At 41.2% G+C, this 15,948-nt stretch overlaps 2 protein-coding genes across 9 annotated transcripts in view; one reads left to right on the top strand and one right to left on the bottom strand.

Moving 5' to 3' along the window:
• Positions 1–11,976, top strand: part of Dop2r (dopamine D2-like receptor) — a 96,721-nt gene extending 84,745 nt beyond the window's left edge. Inside the window, exons 3-8 of one of the 3 annotated variants that reach the window (XM_072002970.1) lie at positions 155–264; positions 1,649–1,901; positions 2,958–3,058; positions 5,865–6,041; positions 7,572–8,044; positions 8,111–11,976. In XM_072002970.1, the coding sequence (XP_071859071.1) occupies positions 155–264; positions 1,649–1,901; positions 2,958–3,058; positions 5,865–6,041; positions 7,572–8,044; positions 8,111–8,319 (1,323 nt within the window). In that variant the 3' untranslated portion in view covers positions 8,320–11,976. Of the gene's footprint in view, positions 1–154; positions 265–1,648; positions 1,902–2,957; positions 3,059–5,846; positions 6,042–7,571; positions 8,045–8,110 lie in introns of all 3 variants that reach the window. The other 2 variants (XM_072002969.1, XM_072002968.1) reach the window with 2 other exon arrangements.
• Positions 11,977–12,522: 546 nt separating this feature from the next.
• LOC139987333 (uncharacterized) overlaps positions 12,523–15,948 on the bottom strand; it is a 19,083-nt gene continuing 15,657 nt past the window's right edge. For all 6 annotated transcript variants that reach the window (XM_072003462.1, XM_072003463.1, XM_072003464.1 and 3 more), the window contains 6 exons: positions 15,662–15,912; positions 15,190–15,353; positions 14,444–14,982; positions 13,692–13,919; positions 13,419–13,567; positions 12,523–12,744 (listed from right to left, as the gene is read on the bottom strand). In XM_072003462.1, the coding sequence (XP_071859563.1) occupies positions 12,718–12,744; positions 13,419–13,567; positions 13,692–13,919; positions 14,444–14,982; positions 15,190–15,353; positions 15,662–15,912 (1,358 nt within the window). In that variant the 3' untranslated portion in view covers positions 12,523–12,717. The remainder of the gene's footprint in view (positions 12,745–13,418; positions 13,568–13,691; positions 13,920–14,443; positions 14,983–15,189; positions 15,354–15,661; positions 15,913–15,948) is intronic.

Below are 15,948 nucleotides of genomic sequence, written 5' to 3'. Positions count from 1 at the left end.
CGCGTGTCTTCTCGGGTAAATGAAATGCTCCATGAGCCGGTAAATCGGTAATTTACATTGAAACAATAGCCGACCATAGAGCAATGAAAGCTAATTCAACTGGCACGGTTCGTGGTGAGCTTTGATCTTCACAGTTTGTTCGTTCATTTTCCAGGTAAACGGATCGTGGAGCCTGCCTGGCTTTGTCTGTGACTTTTACATCGCAATGGACGTCACGTGCAGTACCAGTTCCATCTTCAATCTCGTAGCAATCTCGATAGACAGGTGAGCGTTCTTTTTCGCAGAAGAGCAAGAAATAGTTCGACCCTAATTCTTTTACCTCAGCGAATTCCACGATCGATCTTCGATGTTTTGCTAGCTAAACGCTACAACGTTAGAAAGTCTTATTTTATCGTGCTCAAACAATGGAACGAAAGTCAAATCGCAACTCGTATGCATAAATCGAATTAATTTACGAAACGTTACGAATTGCTCGTCCTTTAACGCCAAGAAAAAAGGAGGGAAGAAAAGAAAAAGTAAACGCAAGAATAAACAGAGATATTAATCGTAATTTGTAACGCTCTTTCAATGTAAAATACGATTTGCTTGCATTGCATTTGTTTCACACCATTGCAGGAAAATTGCGCAACCGCGATTGCTGAAAAAGCACCGAAACTCGTGAAAAAGGAAGTTGCTGATTTAACCAGTTTACGTGACACGAATAACAGACCAAAGACGGAAGAGAAGGAACTGAGATTTGTTCCGTGATGCTCGAAATGAGCTGGAGTTGGGAGGGTCGCAGTTAATTTCTATTAATCAAATTTCGACAAGACATCGAAATAACTGTCGTCGACGAGGTCGAAATGATCGATAGAGTGGTTTTCGCTGTTCTAAGAAATTTACGATTTAATATATAGTAACGCGACAGCGTTTACGTTTCATGTATTATGATCGAAAATGTATGTATAAACCCGATCAGTTTTGTAAAGTTACGGAAAGCTTATATTTATTAAAGAACTTATCAAAGTTTGTAGATATCAAAGTCACGAAACGATATTAATTACATTTTCCTTGTTTCTTTCCTCTTTGACGCCTCTTGGTCTGAAACAATATTAAAAGCTAAATCATAAATTCCGATCGTTCAGACCGAAAAGAATTTCGTGGGACCGCGTCGTAAAGAATCTAAATGGAAGCGCATTCGTCTAGAAATAGTACAGCCAAATGATTAATACGGGGATTTTTCGCATTTACATGTTAAAATATACGTGTCGTGATGCAGAAAAATGGCTGCACTTTATTAAAAACCTTTCGACGATTTCCATAAAATCGCAAAGTCTGAATCTATCTATAGCTTGTCGTCCTCTTCCGGATGAATTCCCCAAAACAAGCGACAATTTAGCGATTTAATTAATCGTTTTCTACCGACATTTTCATGCGATAGCATTTGATGTTTCCTCGTTGCAAAAGAACCATAAGCGTTTAAAAAGTATAGTTTTTTTCCGAGATAAAATTATTCTGATACAAATACACCAATCGGAATAGAAATAATAAATTGGACAATGCTGTCGGACGGATACACAATGTTGGTGGATCCACGTTGATTTGCGGCAACGTAATGCCCATCAAGCAGGGGACACTGTACGATACACGAAATGAATTTGAATTGCAGATACATAGCAGTGACCCAGCCGATAAAGTACGCCAAGCACAAGAACAATAGAAGAGTGTGGTTGACGATACTGTTGGTCTGGGCGATATCTGCCGCGATCGGCAGCCCGATTGTTCTCGGCTTGAATAACACCCCCGACCGAATACCGGACCAATGCCTCTTCTACAATGCAGACTTTATCATCTACTCGAGCCTATCCAGCTTCTACATACCTTGCATCATCATGGTGTTTCTCTACTACAACATATTCAAGGTAAATATTATTGACAGCAGTAGGCTTAAAAACAATCGATAGCAGAAATTGATAAGGCACGATCGGTGTTGCTCGAAAATTGAATAAGCATCAAGAACTGTCAGGATGAATGCAAAACTGTTTATTTGATCAATTAACCATAACATATAATATTGTCGGCCGTAACAAGTAAAACTCACCAAATTACGTAGATATTAATTTTAACACCATATGGAGCAAAGTGTTCCGCAGATACGCTGGCTTTTGCGATTACGTTGCGGTTAATCATAAATACGGCTGCTTCGCTATTCTACGCAAACCGGAATACATAAACAATTTTGTTTGCATGATTGCTTCCATTCGTTACGATATTAATTTCCGATGACGTGAAATATCGCGGTAATAATTGCGTAAAACAGATTTCAAATTCAACACTTTATAATTTTACATTCTGAGAGCCCCGGCTGACCGGGGGCTTTGTACGACCGAGATTTATTATTTCTCAGTGGAGCCGATAAACAATGGTATTTCAACGAACGATGTATTGATTTCATAACAAAGAATAGTAAAAAGAAAAGCGAAGAAAAGAAAGGAAGAATAGAAGGAAGAGAGATATTTTCATTGCAATTCGAAGAACAACGTATGGTTTGTTCTTTTCTTATGGGTTGCAAGACATTCGACATGAATATATGTATGCGTGTATAATCATAATGCAACGATTTAACATCGGAGCAGAAAACGATACGCTTCGAAACTCCGATATAAAATATGTACCTCTTACATTCAGCTATAACGCATTCATAAAAACTTCTGTTTCAAAACTTGCATCAACCAACAGCGAGTAAAATTGTCTAATATGCGTACATTATGATACTGTGTATCCATGTGAGAAATATTTCTTATATTTCCTGTATCTTTGATATAAGCGTCGCGATAAATCTCGCTGCTTTGATATGTATAGGTGATAACAGGTGTCATGTGTTACCTGTCTTGTACGCCATAGGAAGATTTATTTCACTCGTTTATATCGGTTACCAAATTTATGTTGAAACAGTGATTTTACTTTACCGTTTCCAGGCACTGAGAAACAGGGCGAGAAAGGCAAGGGCCAATAGAAAGCCTAACTTGGGCGACATAAAACCGGGCAGCATAATCGAGAACATCGCGCACACGCGCAGGTAAGCCGACACATTCGCTTCGACCGTTAACGTTGGCATTCTTCACGAATATACCAAGAATTTTCTAGGAATTCCACTCGAACCGCCGCTGGTTAAGGGAGAAAATGGATGTAAATTCTTTTGTTAAATTTCTGAAATTAGCAAGAACTTACGACCGTCTTATACACTTGAAAGCTTAAAGAATTTTTATTATTTCTCATGTTAATTGCTGCAAAAACAGAAGAGATTTTAATAAACGATCAATTACGTTTTAAAATAGTGTTTAAATTCGTCGAAAAGATCGAGGGAGAATCGAAGCCGATACTTCGTTGATAATTTCTTGATCATTGCATAGCATGTATTTCATTTGCATGTATCACTCTGTTGCACGTCCTATCGTAGAGAGACAAATGGTGAAGTTGCGGTTTCATAAGTCATACTTGCATTTGCAACCACGTCCTTACCAATTTGTAGAACGTCCCCTGTGCGCGTTTCACGAACGTGCAATTTCGAACAAAGGAGTGGCGAACGTAAATAAGAATTCCCTTTAGAAAAGGGGAACGATTATTTGACAAAGGGACGATAGCATCGAACCAGTGCTGCCTTTTAATAGTTTTCAACGATGTTCACGGTAAACAAAACGTCTGTTGGTAGGCTGCTAACATCTCAATGGGTAGTTGAATGTGTGTAATTTCTCGGCGAGGCACGGATGTAACGAATCGATATTCAATTTCTACGATTTCGCGCGTCAGAAGATCAAAGAAGGTTGTTTAAATAGAACGAATGGCTACATATATTCGCGAAGGTGTCGCAGAACGATAGCCGGTCGTCGCGTCGCGAACAGACAAACTGGCTTCATTTCGAATGTGTCGCGTGTTCCTCGCGCGAGTCATTTTTTTCAATTTCCCGCGTATAACTCCTGCATTCCAACGAGAGACGATTTCTCGCGAAGATTGGCGCGCTGGCGAGAATATGTCACTAAAGGAGAAAAGATGGCGGTGAAAAGAAAGGCGTGTAGAAAGGGGAAGAGCTAAGGCGTAGTTGAGCCTGGAGCATCTCCGTATAATACGCTTTTCCCGCGCGCAGGCTTCATTTCCGTTGTCCCGGGGACGGCGTACTTGCCTTGAATAGCCAACAAGTTCGCCTCGATTTAATTGCCGACTTTTGTACTCACCTCTTCCTAAGTGTCGTACATTTGTTCATCGATGAGAACCGTACAGAAGAAACCGTTGTCTTCCTTTGCCAGCGGACTGAAAGGCACGTAGTCTTGTTTTCCGGTGAAGATGATTTAATACCTACTTCGCCGTTTTTCCTTTCCTCGAAAGGAAAATACTGGAGTGGAATCTATCTTCCGAACGAGTGGCGAAAGATCGCGACTTAACTTCTGCCGCCGCGCTTCGACTTATACTTTCGACTATACTTCAAAGTTATATGTCGCTCACCAATGGAGCAACAAAAGCAAGAAGGATTTTCGAGTTAAACATTTCGAATTAATCGGATTAAAAAGTTTGAATCCACATAAAGGATATATACATGTATAGATATATATGTATACCTATATTCAAACGCAACTAGGTAGGTAATTTGCAATGGTATTAAAGATGTGACGCATCGGTTGCCTAATTATTATTTATAGGCTCCTTCTAGGTTCCTACGGTTTCATAGTACCCTGTACAAACACCATCGATAAGTTAGACTTACAATTAGATGTTTATAACGACAGTCACACAGTTTGGCTATACGACCGTATCTTTTCCCCTGAGTCCCATGCATTCAGCGTAATCTCAGGCCTGTATTCAAAATTCGCCCGATACTCCACCCTTCCCATACGCTCTCCTACTCCTGTAGATTTTACCCCTGTATCGTTAACATTAGCCTCGACATATCTTTGTACTCATCCTGATTACAAGATACAAGTAGTTCCCTTTCTTATTATCCTACGTATCAACGTAGATTACTACAGTCAATGACTATATTAAAACGAGCAGTCGAGGATTCGATCGTTTATAAATTTAGCTTAATTCGGAATATATCAAACCGTGAAAACTTTCCAATTCGTCTGTTTGTTGTTCAGAGGGATTTCGGAGAATAAAATTAATTATCTCTTCTTCTCGCTAAATTTTTTTAAAACGTCATATCGAACGTATCGATAAGGATAAGGGCGAAAGTTTCGAGCAAACAAACGCGACAAAGTTGGTGAAACTATCGTTTAGATCGAACTGTGAATCGCCAATCCAAGTTCTAACGATATCGAATCCCCATAATCCGATTATTCGGAGTACGCGGCCGGTTGCGAATGTTCATATTAATTCACGGCATGAAATTACTTAATAAGTTTAACTTGCAACCACGCAGTGTGCTCGCGATAATGGATTAGAAGTTACTCGTAATTCGTTTCGAACAGTACCGCAAGATCGAACAGGTAAACGTCTGCCGCAAAAGTAATTCTAAATTGCTCTCTTTCGATAATTGTATTATCGGTCGGATCGATCGAAAGCGAGCCAGTTGAAATATCAAAGGTTCGAGCTTTTCCCTCGTCAGAAAAGAATTACTTTCCGACTTTCATTTTAGCTGAAACGCAGCCGAGGATCCCTGTGAATCGCGAAGGGCACATTCAACGAAGTAAAAGCTAGGTTCTTTGTTCGTGGCAAAGTTCCGAACGAAGTCGCGAGCGCAAGCGTAGTCGCTTTGTGCATGATAGATTAACTTTTCCCCTTTGCCGGATTAACGCCGCGCGTCGCCGAGGAATACTAAAAGCATGCTAAGTGTAGAAGCTTTTTTTTAGAGGCTTTTGACTAAGATCACGTAGTGGGTATTCTGTGGCAAGGTTTGCGGAGACGGCGTTGGGGGCGGCGGCTTTCGTGGCTCCTGGCATGGAAGAGCCGACGAACACCGCGTCCGGGAGCAACGAAGACGAGGACGAGACACCCCTTGATCCTGTTGTGGTCATCTCGAACGATAAGAGCACCGAGTTCTTTTTGGCCACTGTCGTCGAGGAAGCAGCGTAAGAATCAAATAAAATTTTTCGATCGTTCGCAGTGCAGACGAACGTTCGCGCTGAACAACAACGCGCTGTTTCGTAAGCTTCTCTTCCCTTTTCCCAACAACTCGTAATTAATAAGTTTCACTGTACGGCAAGCAATAAAAAAGATATGCATAACAAGTAGTAGTATAGAAGGGAGCATAAATATTTTTAGGAGATGGTAGAAAAAACACAACGACGAACAGTCGAGGTTCCGCCTCCCTTACCTAACGAAGAGCGGGGGCGTTAAAAGTTACTCGAGCAAATTAACGAGACTAAAAACAATGGTGCGAGAACAAAGCATGAACCGACTAAAATCAATTAGCATTCAAAACCAACGACGTAGAACGAACAAAGGAAAAATACTATTTTACTGTTCATTGGAGGGAATGAATTTTCTTTTGCTTCGAGAGACGACAGTCGATCTAAAGTTACATCTTAATTGATTAGTTAATTTGCGAATTAAGATAGTATCGCACCTTATATGGCATTGTTTTCCGCCCAAGCATCGCCGTTTTCTTTTATAATTCTTCCGGCTGGCTACTTTATCTTCGGTCAAACGGGATGAGCGATCTTGTCTGAGAAGAACGAGCGGTAAAAGATAGGAACTGAATTGTATTTTCCGCGTAAGAGTCGGATGAAAGGATGCTTGAATTTTTTATATTGCCTACGAGTCGATAATTCATTGGCGTAAAGAATTACTCACCGACACATTCGATAAAAATAGGAACAAAACACCGATAAACTCGGTCCACTGTGAAATCGATTCGTTTGTTTGTGGAGTGTCCACTGGTCCAGCAAGTTGCAGTAGTAACTGTATTGATTGAACGCGGAAGACGCGGTTTCGATCGATACATTCGTTTGCCGTAACAAAACGTAAGTAAAAAAGAAAAAAGGCGGGCAATCGCGATCGGCACAATGGTATAGGTAACGAGTAGATAGGAAGAACGATAGATGATTCGATTTCTTCGTTTGGTCGTGCCGAATGCGGCACATTGAAAGCATATGTATCGCGTTGGTATATCTATGAAGGATTTTCGACTCTCGTACAAGGATCTGGTTACGATATACGTCCGATGGAAATTCGTTGTGCGGTAATAATTCTGTGATACATCGACTAATGGTAAGATCGATATGTACCTATCGATCAATATGCACGGGAATCATGCTCTACGCACCAATGTCTTTCGAAACTAATCGCCGAGAGCGACTGCATCCATTGGTGCAGCAAGTTTAATTACATAGACAGATTCGTTGTCAGCCGTACATGTAGCCGCGTGGATAGCGCGTTAATACACGGGCGTGTATTGTTCGAGCGATCGAACATTTCGAACGAGATGCCATTACAAGAAGTAATTTCTCGTTCGTGTTTCGTTTTCGGCAATAAAAGCGAACGTTCGTCCCTATAATCATGATACACGAAATGCTTTCACTCGTAGGTTCAGAGTTGCAAGCTGTGACGGGATATGCTAAACCTGTATCGTTGGAATGCTACTGATACTCGAATTGCAGTTGTCGTTTCAGCGCAGTGGCTCAAGCTCAACTGGGTGGAACGCAGAACGTCAGAAAGGATTCTGGATATGACGGTGCAGCGAGCAGCACGGTGATTCACGAACCGTTAGAAACGAATTCCAGTCCCAGCCCGAATCCACGAATCACCTCAGCTCCGTCGTCCTCCACTTCTTCGTCGCCGCCTCCGAAGAGTGCGGCGACGAGCCAAGCTTCGCAACCCAAGAAGAACGGCGCTGAAACGAACAAGCAGGAATTAAAGAGGCTCAAGAGCGCCGGTTCTCTTCTTCCTCTTCAACTTGGACGAACGCCAAGCGTCTTGTCTGGCTCGTCTACCTGTAAGAAGGACAAGAAAAATGCCGTTGCTGGCTCCCGGTTTACAATATACAAAGCCAACAAGGCGAGCAAGAAGAAAAGAGAGAAAAGCTCCGCGAAAAAGGAGCGTAAAGCTACGAAAACGTTGGCTATTGTGTTGGGTACGTCCGGTCGATTATTTTTCCTTCCTATCGCCCGACAAAAAGGAAATCTATTCTCTTTTACAGGTGTCTTTTTAATTTGTTGGCTGCCGTTCTTTACCTGCAACATCATGGACGCGATTTGCACGAAGCTGACAGCGGACTGTCAACCGGGTGTCACTGCTTTCATCGTGACCTCTTGGTTAGGCTACATGAACAGCTTCGTAAATCCCGTGATTTATACTGTGTTCAATCCCGAATTTCGCAAAGCCTTCCATAAATTGGTCAGCTTCTAGACAAATTACAGCATTTAAAGTCGCGTTTATCTTGAGAGCAGGAACAGCGAGACATCGGACAATCGAACAGCTCAACATTTGTTCCAGCTAAAGGTATTTATCGTATTCGCAGACCTCTTTCGTAGTCGCGCCGTTTTTCGTAGGTAGACGTTTAAAAACCAATAACTTCCTCTGGCTCGTTCTACTGAATCGTGTTTAAATTTTGCGACGGACTTGAGAAACATTAGCAGCGCCGTCACAAATTGCAACGTATCGAAACTAAATCGAAGCTTTTTACGAGTGAGAACGGAATTACATCGCGCACTTTTTACTCGTTGTTTATCGGAAGTGCAGATCATCGTTAGTATTCTCAGCACCCACACACCCAACTATCGCGCGATTTCATTGGTCGATATCCCGGCGATATCAAACCTGAGGCAACGTGCATCGATGTTAGGGCTGAATTACCAAATAAATATTTAAGCTAACGATAAGTAGTCGAATAAATGATACACGAAGTAATCGGGAAACGAGCGTCAAGGTGTTAGAAACACAACGACGTGGTTTATGCGTTGAACGCGTTCAAATTCGCGTTATCCTACCGTTTCAAGTAATCTAGTTGAATAAATAACAGAAGCACGAAAAGGAAAGAAGGAAATTCCAATAGCTATATTAAAACGATAAACATCAGGTCAAAACGTGAAATCAATGGAATGCGAGTTTGAGCGAAAACACATTATACGTATATGTACTTTGTCGGATATTAAATATACCGTGGCAGTATTATCGTAGCTCCTAAGGTGTAGCAATATTTTTTGGCTCAAAGCAAAGGAACCGAATTGTCAGTTCCACGAAAAACTGTTACGCGTTCTGTACACCTGCGCATCTAATCGAACGTCTTTGTACTGTGTACGATTATTCGAACGAAGCACCGTTTCCTTCGTATCGTTTCGAGATTCTTCCGTCGCGCCGTTTCGTTTGTCCTTTCTAGCATGCGAGAAAATCGAAGAACAAGCTTCCGAAATTCTTGCATCGCGAGTCATGAATTATACGCGAATTTTATAAATCGACGAAGAGGGCGATGGTTGTGCAAGCTTTGGGATCGTGTTTTTCGATTCTCCAAAATTCATTCGTGCAGAAAGGGAAAAGAATTCGAGTAAGTCTGTCGAACGTGTTCGATGCATATCGTACCATCTCTACTTTCGGATCTATTTTATCATTTAACATCTCGACGAGAGAATTATCATATTTTTGAACTATGTACATATCCAACTATATACTCAGTTACAGGATTTAAAGTTTATACGATATTCCGCTCACGAGAAGTTCTCGAAGATCCGTTTCTCGTAGCAGTCGTTTTCCTTCGATTCCCTCTAGCGTTTCTTCAAAGTGAATTGTTTGAAACACGTTGAAATTATTTGCACATGTTCTTTTTTTTTTCTGTCGAACATTTTCACGTTACGACGTCATTTGTTCCAAATCTAATAAAAAGTTTATGTATTATCTTCGGTGTGTTAACCGCGCGGAACGTTCGCGTTCAACTCTACGGAAACGAAAATCGATAGCGGAAGGCGTCCGCTTGTTTTTGTCTCTCCCCTGGCTTGGAGAGCCCAAAGGAATTCCTCGTAAAGATGGCCATTGTATGCTCATGACGCGTTCGATAGAATCGAAGAAATAACGAAACACAGTCGATGCATGCAGAAACGCCTGCATCGGCTTCGCTTCGTGTTCCATTCCCGCAAACGTTTTTAAAGTTCCCGGCGTCCGAATTTTCAAACATATCAATACAAGTACGAAGCATGATATCTAAACGTATACTGGCAACCGAGACACGCTTATCGAGCATGTGTATGTGTGTTAAATGGGCTACGCGAAACGGAAGATACCAAATACTAGCGAACGTAAAACGTTATCGTAAAAAACACTTGTTTCGCGGGACCCGCGATCCTGCAATAACGTCTACAATCAGAGCTTTTTACTCTATGAGTTCTACGAATACGTCGTATCACGTAACTTTAAACTTCCAATGTATATTTGTACATAATTAGTAGAAATTAGTAACGAATTACTCGAACTGTGCAATCGGTTGTAAGGCGATACGCGTCCCTACGTACTCGATCGCCTGCTAAAACCTAGAAACACTGCAATTACTAAACACTAAGAGTAACGATAGTGTGTATCGCTAATTGCTAGGCAAACATTTAGGGAAACTCTTGTCGATGAATTGTGATAAAGCTAGGTTTTGTTACGTACATTTTACCTGGTAACCTGTTTCGAGATATTATACAATTCTTCGATAATAATTTATCGTACCGAACGAATCGTTCGCAAATCAAGTGTTTTATCTTCCAACGTTTTCGTTATTCGTCGAACTGATCGTAATCGACCGAGAGAAACGAAGTTTGCATCGGATTAGTGAGTGAAATACAGGGTTAAAATACTATACCGCTTCATTTTCGCGCGAACCTCTTAATTCACGTACCTCAAACTTAAATCTCTTAAACCGGTAGCTACGTACGTCCGTTTCGTTATAGAGAATTCTCGCCAACAGACTGAGAACTTTATGCCCTTTCATAATGGCGTAACGAACTTTTCACCTAGTTATTGGGGCCGGTGAAATTTAAACGAGTGCCGATTCGCGACAGATCGTGCCACGTGCCATTTTACGCCACCGCAAGATAAAAGGTGCTTCCGCACACAACGGTAGATTATTAATTGGCAAAGTTCCCGTCCTTCGCTCTCGGTCGTTAACGACAGTATAACAGCGAAACTTTGGATCAGCGATCTCCGAATACCTGGAAACCAGTCGCAGATTTTTTTTTTTTCATTCGCGAGAGAATTATCTTCGAGAAGGAGCACCGACCAAAGCTTTTTCCTTAATCACTTTGCGATTAACCGCGACAACAGGCAGAAACTCGAACTGTATTTCCACGCTGAACGAAAATCAACAAGCCTAGCATTTTCTTTTAACGCAACGCACTTGGAAATGCATTATAAAGTTTCTTACAATTCTGCTAAGATCGCTGTATTTTTCTAACCCGATACATTCCCTTCTCTGTATATAAATGTGTATGTATTATACATGATATACGTACGCGATATAATGTATCTGTATTGTACCAAGAGAACATGAGGATAGCGCTGTGCATCTATGTAAATATATATCTAATAGACAAAGAACGCGAGCGTATACGAACTGACTGCGAAAGGATCGATAATAACGTTTCCAGGGATTCTAATTGAACTTGAATCACGGAAATTCTCGAGAACTCGTAGCAGGCCAGTTTCTACTTCCTCGAGGTGCGAGACACTAAGAATAAACGCAAAACGAATATAAGTGAAGTGGAATGTCTTCTAAATGTCCATCGAAAAACGTGTCGCTTTGATGAGAGAGAACTACATTTTTCCTATGACTTTCTTAATAATTATTACGAATGGTCTATACAGGGCATAGATGTAAGAGATAAATCTTTAATTTGCCGAGGCTAACTATAAGCATAACGAATCAAATGGAAAAGAAATGAATATTCAGAACGCTGTATGTACCGATGGCAATACCTATACATATTCACACGCGAATGGAACACATGGGACACATACATACACGATTAATCAGAGATAAGACAAATCGAATACACGAACACTTGTCGAAATTAATAAAATATAGTATAAATTGAAGATGAGTTTTCATTTTACAAGTTCTAGCTTTACGATGGAAGAATATAGCGGAAGGTAAGTGGCAAGATATTAAATTCATTTTCGTATCTTTCCAGTATAGAAAACACTTGCCTCTGCAGATTTTTAGAGATCGATAGAAGACGAAAAGTCGGCTGTCCTCGTGGTATTTGTTCGAGTCGGTGCAATTCACGGTGAGAATGGTCCATGGGCCAGTGAGTACGAACGTTGGCCAAATTGAATCTACAACGAAATCGGTTCGGGCTGATTTTTACGAATATCCCTCAAACAGTGAATGCTTCCTATAGCGGTAAGAAGAAAGATATGGGCCGGTGATCTCTGAAATAGCCTGCCTGAAAAAGTACGATGGATCGAATAATGTCAATAACCCAGATAACGCACGATGTGTTAATAGTATTATGTCAGAGTCAATATTGAATGATGATAAAAAGGATTATACGTATAGGCAATGGATTAAACAGGATTAATCAAGTTGGACGGATGAAGTTGACGGAAATTGATTCAGAAGAAACGTTGATAATCTTACTATTTCTATTAACAAATATTTATTTCTATTATAATAGTAAATTAAATTATATAGAGATAATATTTACGGTATAACACTATGAAATATTTCTCGACGTAACCTAGAGTTTCTTAAACTTTGGCAACTTGCTAGAATATTTTGTAACGCTATAAATAAACACGTGGTTTTGTACCGATTGGTCCAGTTAGCTTCTACGTTCACCACAAGCGTTGACCCAATTTTACCTACAATAAAAACGTTGCATACACGATATAGTAAAATCATTTCGCTACATTCGTAAATAACCGCATAATTTTCATGCCGAGGCTCGCAATTAAACCACATTATGGACGCTGTATTTACGATAGCGCTGTAACGGCATCGAATGACTTTATATCGCGTTCCTGTTCGTGTGCATGTGTATTTGCCGATGGAAAAAATTCCAGCAGGTCGATAAGTTTTCGCGACTATCAGTTAAGTTTGGAAACATTTAAAAAGTCACTCTATTAAAATGCAACAATCGATGCACGGTTTAAAATTTCTACGTGGTACAGTCAGCTATTACCAGCGAACTTCCATCGTGAATACGTAACTCGTGTTACAAGTATTTGAAACAAAATACGTTCTCGCATGCTGATGGGAAAATTTTCTTGTAAAACGAGCCACCGAACTCGAATGCACCAACTTCCCCCATACGCGTATCATGCAAGTTAGAACGTATCCGCTGCACTAGAATAGGTTTACCAATTTCTCGAGCTTCATATTGTATAAAGTAACAGACGCAAGAAATTCCATGTTGGAAAAAATCTAACACCGCAAACAAGAAAATTCATTCGAAATTTCATTCGAGTAAGGACTTTCAACATTCTTCGGGCCAACTCCTCTCTTAAATTCACGCAGCTATTTGTCGAAACTTTACCTTAGAGAAAGCAGGAAGTTGATATCGCGGCAATTCTGGCAGACTTAATCCCAATTTTCCAATGTCGAGGTTCGTGGAACGTAAAGTAGGACTAGTTGAACGCAAGGTGTAATCTATGCCTCCGAAGCCGCCTAATTGCAACTGCAACCCTGTACAAACCATACGCGTTCTACGAATTAGACTTTGAGCGTTTGGAAAAATAAAGCGGAAATGTCGTGTTCACGAATCCGTGACGGGACTACCGCCGTACGTAATTACGTACAATCGATATACCTGTGGAATACGAGTGAGTCCTTGCCGGTTCAAACGGTCGCAATTGCCCTCCATATTGGAAATTTTCGCCAAAGTTCAAAGTTGATACACCAGTGGGAACGTTCGATGAGAGGCTGCTGGGTATTCCTGCCGATATGTCGGTGTTTATTCCATCAGGTAGACTGTTGAATGTGCTGCCGATATGATTACTCAATATGTTCGAGGACAAGCCAGAAGACAGAGGTGTACCTGGAGTGAAAACACGTGAATCATTGAGGAAGAATTACATAATTTCGATTGACAAGAGTCTTCCATGAAATTGCGTACGTTCGCCGTATATTACGTTGCTTGTTACGCTCGTACAGAGAATCGCTACGAATTTAGTAACTTGGAAAATACGATTAACTAATTTTAAACTTCCATAACCGAAAGCGATGTAATAGCAAAGAAGTGAAAAGATGGACGTTTATGTCGTATGCGGATTATTTTCCCGGTGATAAAAAGAAATCCATCGAAGTTGAAGACCCACGAGAGAGAACGAGTGGATGGAATTTTGAGAATTATAACTGAACTCGAGGCGAAAGCATTGAGCAGAAAGTGGGCTTCCCAATAAAGTTGACCACGATTCGCGGCTCTTTCGCACTGAGATCTGGCAATAAAAGAGTCGAAAGATTAAATTTCTCTTAACGACGGAATCCCTGGGGGCGAGTCCCTCTCGGTCATCGAAGAACGATTTGGTCTGAACCTTATCGATTCGTATGAAGTGGCTATACCTAACGAGAGGCCAGGAGATGTGGACGAATCTTGAGGCACGAAAGCAGACACTCTTGGCGGCGTTATTGGAATGTAGTTTATCGTCTGCATTGGCCGAGAAACCGCTGACAAAGTTGCAATCGGTATACTTGGGAGTGTCATCGTTGGCCTCTTGACTATCGTGGTTAATGGAACATGGTTCGCAGTTTCCGATATAGATGATTGTTGGAAAGGTAGACCATGGTTCGATTCCTGCTGCAGCAGATAGCTCAACAGAGAACTCTGCAAATTGTTCTTCGGAACGCCCTTTGATTCTTCTGGAAGTATGTAATTCAATACCATGCTAGGGATCTTGTTGTTTAGGCTGTTGTTCGACGTATCTGAAAGCGCTTGGTTCAGCGGCAGAATTTGCACGTTGCTTTTGATACCATCTTTCGCCTGTTGGGATAGCAGATAATCCAGCATAGACTGCTGGAACTTGTCCTTTAACTCATTGGAGAGATAATAGGGCGTCGATGAAGTGAACGTAGTCGGTTGAAATATAATTGGAGGTACGGTTCTGCAAGAAAAAGAGAAACAGAATGCATACAATTCGGAAAAATGAATGCTAATTCAATCGTACAGAATGTCAGCTCGAATTTCCTTGGGACGTAATGTTCTAATAACGTTAGTTTCAGAAATACACCTTGAACATGGTACGATAGTGGCGGAGGAAAAATCACGATCGATCATACAAGTAACGAATCTTGACAGTGCTATTACGTACTGTCGTCCGAAAGATATGATTGGAGATTCCGTGTCCATGACAGGTAAGCTAGCTTCGGTGGTCGGTAAACGAGCCAAGTTCGAAGACTGTTTCGTGGTAACCATAGAGGCTGGTATCGTAGAAATCGTTGAAGCGGATACGTTCGTGGTAGCAGCGTCAGCCAGCTGAAAGCAATTACTAACTTGCATTGGACCTTTTAAGATTCGCGGTCGTTACTTTGCTCGTACGGATTCAGTTGGGAAATTGTAAAGAGGTTACGGTAAATGTTGATTAAAAGTTCTTCGAGCGTCGGATTAAACTTCATTTATTACTGTTGCAAAGAAATAACGAACGAGCCAGCAAAGTGATCGGTAAATTGTATAAGCAGAAACGAAAGACTCGGCGGAAATGTTACTAAAATGGCCACTGCGTCATGCTGTACCGCTAAAATTGAATACGATGTCACGATGTACGAAAAGTATATTTCGCTCACCGTATCGGATTTCACGGTTGGCATTGTCGCCGTATTCGAGTGCGAATCCATTTTCAACTCGGAAGTTGTAGATGTATGAACTTGGGTGGTAGCTGAAGTTGCGGAGGAGACAGTAGACAGTTGCCATGGTTTGTGGGTGGTTGTCGGAGCCATTGAGGGTGTCATCGTCGTGGATGCTTCCTCGCTCAATGGCAGAGCGTTTCCATACGACGAAATTGGTGGCACAGACACATATCCAAGACCATGGTTACCTATATCAAACAAATTCTTTCTTATAACGCGAACTT

The sequence above is a fragment of the Bombus fervidus genome, chromosome 5 (genome assembly GCF_041682495.2).
Source record: "Bombus fervidus isolate BK054 chromosome 5, iyBomFerv1, whole genome shotgun sequence".
NCBI lineage: Eukaryota > Metazoa > Arthropoda > Insecta > Hymenoptera > Apidae > Bombus > Bombus fervidus.
Note: the sequence above shows the minus strand (reverse complement) of the source record. Positions and strands in the feature narration are given on the sequence as shown.